Consider the following 4,194-nt stretch of genomic DNA (forward strand, 5'->3'; position numbering starts at 1 on the left):
TGTCTTTACCAAAACACTGGGAGAACTCTGTGGGACTCACAATTCCTTCACGAAGGTTGGCTTTGTGGCCATTTAGGAGCCTGGGAGGGCCGTATAAATCTTGGCCTCGGCAACCCATGTTGAGCCTCCCAGGGGAACAAAAGTCTTGACTGGAGTTGTGTGTGGTAGCAAACCACCATCATGAGGAACAGGTAGTAAATATAACGCCATACTCTCTTGTTTATTAGTCTAAATGAGTCAGCTGTGAAGACACCTTATGTTACAATAATTACCCCCTTGCTGCATTTGAACAGCTCGGTCAGGGGAAATAACCGTAAAAGTGCTGGACTAAAGGGTGAAAAATCTGACCGGCTGAACAAGTGTGCTCTACAATGACCTTCGATAGAACCACATCCTCTCTACAACGACCTTCGGTAGAACCACATCCTCTCTACGACCTTCGATAGAACCACATCCTCTCTACAACGACCTTCGGTAGAACCACATCCTCTCTACAACGACCTTCGATAGAACCACATCCTCTCTACAACGACCTTCGATAGAACCACATCCTCTCTACAACGACCTTCGGTAGAACCACATCCTCTCTACGACCTTCGATAGAACCACATCCTCTCTACAACGACCTTCGGTAGACCCACATCCTCTCTACAACGACATGGTGCCCAGGTCCCGATTGTTTCCCAATACCATTAGTAATATATTTGGTTGTGTCTCTATAACGCCAATGTATAAGTTATAACGACCTATTTTTCTGTTTGGGACGCCGTGGTTCTAGAGAGGCTGCAGTGTTGCAGACGGCACTCACATGACTCGACTCGTTCATTGACGTTGTCCAAAGGGTTGACGATGCCGGGGTAGTCCTGGCCGAACGACAGGTGGTTGATGCGGTGGCTCACGTTGAACTGGGGGGGGGGGATACAACTCTGATTATATATATATAGGACATATCTGATATAGGACTTAAGACATACATAGGACATCTCTGATATAGGAATAGAACATCTCTGATATAAAGGACATAAGACATACATAGAACATCTCTGACATAGGACATCTCTGATATAGGCAGACCTGCCACTCGATGAAACCTCAAAATCAGGATCTCATGGAGAAAAAATCGGAATTTGGTTAAAAAAATCGGGATCAACAGCAAATCACCAAGGTGACTGCCAAAGCTGACTTAAAATTTTTCCAGGGGTGTCCATAAATTCCTTGGCCTATATGCCCTCTGTGTGTCTGTGTTTGTTTGCATGTGTGTGTGTGTGTGTGTGCGTGCGAGTCATCATTATTTTTTGTAAATCCTGAAGCATCGCGTCAAGCATCCTAGTCCAAGTGTCTATACCCCCCCCCCCCCCCCACACCCCTACCAATAAGTCCCGAAATAAATTAACTTAAGTTGACCCCGTCAACGGACGGTCCCCGACACGCAGAACTCACACGGCAATGATATGTCACGTGACGCGAATGCGTGATTGAAACAATTTTACTAATGGGTCCGACTAACTGCACGTTCACACAAAACACTCGGATGAGCGACAGTCATTCTACTGACGGCGGCCGACCAACAAAACTCTTATCGCTCATAATGCGTTCAAACTAAAGCAACGATAACGGCCGTATGTTAGTCTTGTCAGCGCAGTTACATGTAGTATGTAGTTGTGTAAGGGTTAGAACGACTGTCGCTTGTCCGAGTGTTTGATGTGAACGCGCAGTTATCAGACTTTGGACAAGGCTTGTTTTAAAAGTAACAGCGGAGCTACGAATATAATCGATTATTAAATGTCCCAAATTGTAACAGTTACCAGGCTATCATCGGAGAATTCTGAGAGCGGGAAAAGATCACACACAAATTGGGGCAAGTTAACTACTAAATGCGGCATCGATATTTCGGGAAATAGTGCTCCGAGTTCCTACTGACAAAAAGTTCGACGGGTGCTTCCCGCGATAAAGGAGAAGGCAGAGTAAGTTTTTAGAAAGATCCGGCACAACAGCGGACTGGGACAAAAAATCGGGATACAGGAGATCGAAATCGGGAAAATCGGGAGGATTGAGATTTGGGGGAAAAAAACGGGATATCCCGACTAAATCGGGATGAGTGGCAGGTCTGCTGATATAGGACATGAGACATATCTGACATAGGACACATGATACAGAGAGAAAGTCATGTCTTGGGGACTGTGTCTGGTATGATACAGAGAGAAAGCCATGTCTTGGGGACTGTGTCTGGTATGATACAGAGAGAAAGCCATGTCTGGTATGATACAGAGAGAAAGCCATGTCTAGGGGCCTGTGTCTGGTATGATACAGAGAGAAAGCCATGTCTAGGGGCCTGTGTCTGGTATGATACAGAGAGAAAGCCATGTCTAGGGGCCTGTGTCTGGTATGATACAGAGAGAAAGCCATGTCTAGGGGCCTGTGAGCAGGGCAATGTACAGTGGCACTCACCTTCTGTCCTCCCAGGGACTGTAAATCGTGCACTGTGGAAGACAAAGGAGGACAAAGTTATCGTGAGGACACTGGAAGACAAAGGAGGACAAAGTTATCGTGAGGACACTGTGGAAGACAAAGGAGGACAAAGTTATCGTGAGGACACTGTGGAAGACAAAGGAGGACAAAGTTATCGTGAGGACACTGTGGAAGACAAAGGAGGACAAAGTTATCGTAAAGGACACTGTGGAAGACAAAGGAGGACAAAGTTATCGTGAGGACACTGTGGATAAAAAGTCAAGAGTGCAGCACAGTGGCGATTCCCGCACGCGCGTTTGTGTTCACTAAACTGTCTCGACACGACAACAAACGTTCACTTAACTGTCTCGACACAACAACAAACGTTCACTAAACTGTCTCGACACAATAACAAACGTTCACTTAACTGTCTCGACACAACAACAAACGTTCACTAAACTGTCTCGACACGACAACAAACGTTCACTTAACTGTCTCGACACAACAACAAACGTTCACTAAACTGTCTCGACACAATAACAAACGTTCACTTAACTGTCTCGACACAACAACAAACGTTCACTAAACTGTCTCGACACGACAACAAACGTTCACTTAACTGTCTCGACACGACAACAAACGTTCACTAAACTGTTTAAGTATAACAAACAAACTAACAAACAAACAACTTACCGTGAACATGCTTCTGCTGAAAACTTTTTCCAGGTGCCAAGTGAAAATTCCCCGCCACCTGCAGGAAAAGAAAACCTTGTAATTTATTGTCAGGGACAGTTCACTGGATAGTTACAGAAGTACTCTGGTACAGTGGAGTCCACTTATAACGAGTCCTGAAATAACGAGAAGTCTGTTATAAAGACACTGTTCTAAAACCCCGTTTTTTTCCCTTCTTTATCTTTGTAAATAAAATACTGCTATTGCGCAATCAGACCGTCACGCGAGTCGTTTATAACGGAAAATTGCTGCTGCTGTGCACAGACACAGACCAATTAAACATTATAAAACCTTGCCAGTTGAGAAAGTTGTCGGTTATCCAGCGAAACAAGGAATGGGAGAGCCCACGCGAACCAACAATGAAGGCTGGAGCGAATGAGTGGAGAGGGTGTGGCGTGCGCAGACACAAGCAGAATGCATCGCGTGATAGGCCAGCCCAGTCTAAATTATCTAGGCATACCGTGCCTCTCACTTCTCTGGTGCAGGATGGAGAGGTCACAATGCTGTGATAGATGGATGGAGTGAATGTATGACGTGCGCGAGCAGACGCAACGCACCACAGGGTGTGGTGGGGTGGGGGACAACACTGCGGGTGAGTTAGCCTAGAGCCAGAGCCCCTTCTTACTGATCGCCAAGGCCGATTTGTCAACATTGCTAGTGCTAGAGAAAGAAACCTGATTCGATTTTTGATCAAGTAATACCTTGAGATCAAGTTGAACAAATCATCATCAGGGGAAATACAAAAAGGAATAAACAGAGCGCCAAACTCATAGATTAGGCCTACTTTACTTTACCATTTCCCTTGAATTTATTACTGGATCCTTTGTAATGAGAATCCTGCTATAACAGACATTTCGCACCGGTCCCCTCCCTCTCGTTATAACAGGATTCCACTGTACTGTACTGTGACACTGGCTAGTTACAGAAGTACCCCGGTACTTTACTGTGACACTGGCTGGTTACATAAGTACCCCGGTACTGTACTGTGACACTGGCTAGTTACGGAAGTACTCC

At 45.5% G+C, this 4,194-nt stretch overlaps 1 protein-coding gene across 1 annotated transcript in view; it reads right to left on the bottom strand.

Annotated features, from left to right (window-relative positions):
- Positions 1–808: 808 nt before the first annotated feature.
- The window catches only part of LOC101855989 (endoplasmic reticulum-Golgi intermediate compartment protein 3), a gene marked incomplete at its 3' end in the record, with an annotated part of 22,152 nt that continues 18,766 nt past the window's right edge, over positions 809–4,194 (bottom strand). Inside the window, 3 exon segments of the mRNA XM_013089942.2 lie at positions 809–905; positions 2,449–2,480; positions 3,142–3,199. Coding sequence (XP_012945396.1) covers positions 809–905; positions 2,449–2,480; positions 3,142–3,199 — 187 coding nt within the window.

The sequence above is a fragment of the Aplysia californica genome, unplaced genomic scaffold (assembly GCF_000002075.1).
Source record: "Aplysia californica isolate F4 #8 unplaced genomic scaffold, AplCal3.0 scaffold01085, whole genome shotgun sequence".
Lineage (NCBI taxonomy): Eukaryota > Metazoa > Mollusca > Gastropoda > Aplysiida > Aplysiidae > Aplysia > Aplysia californica.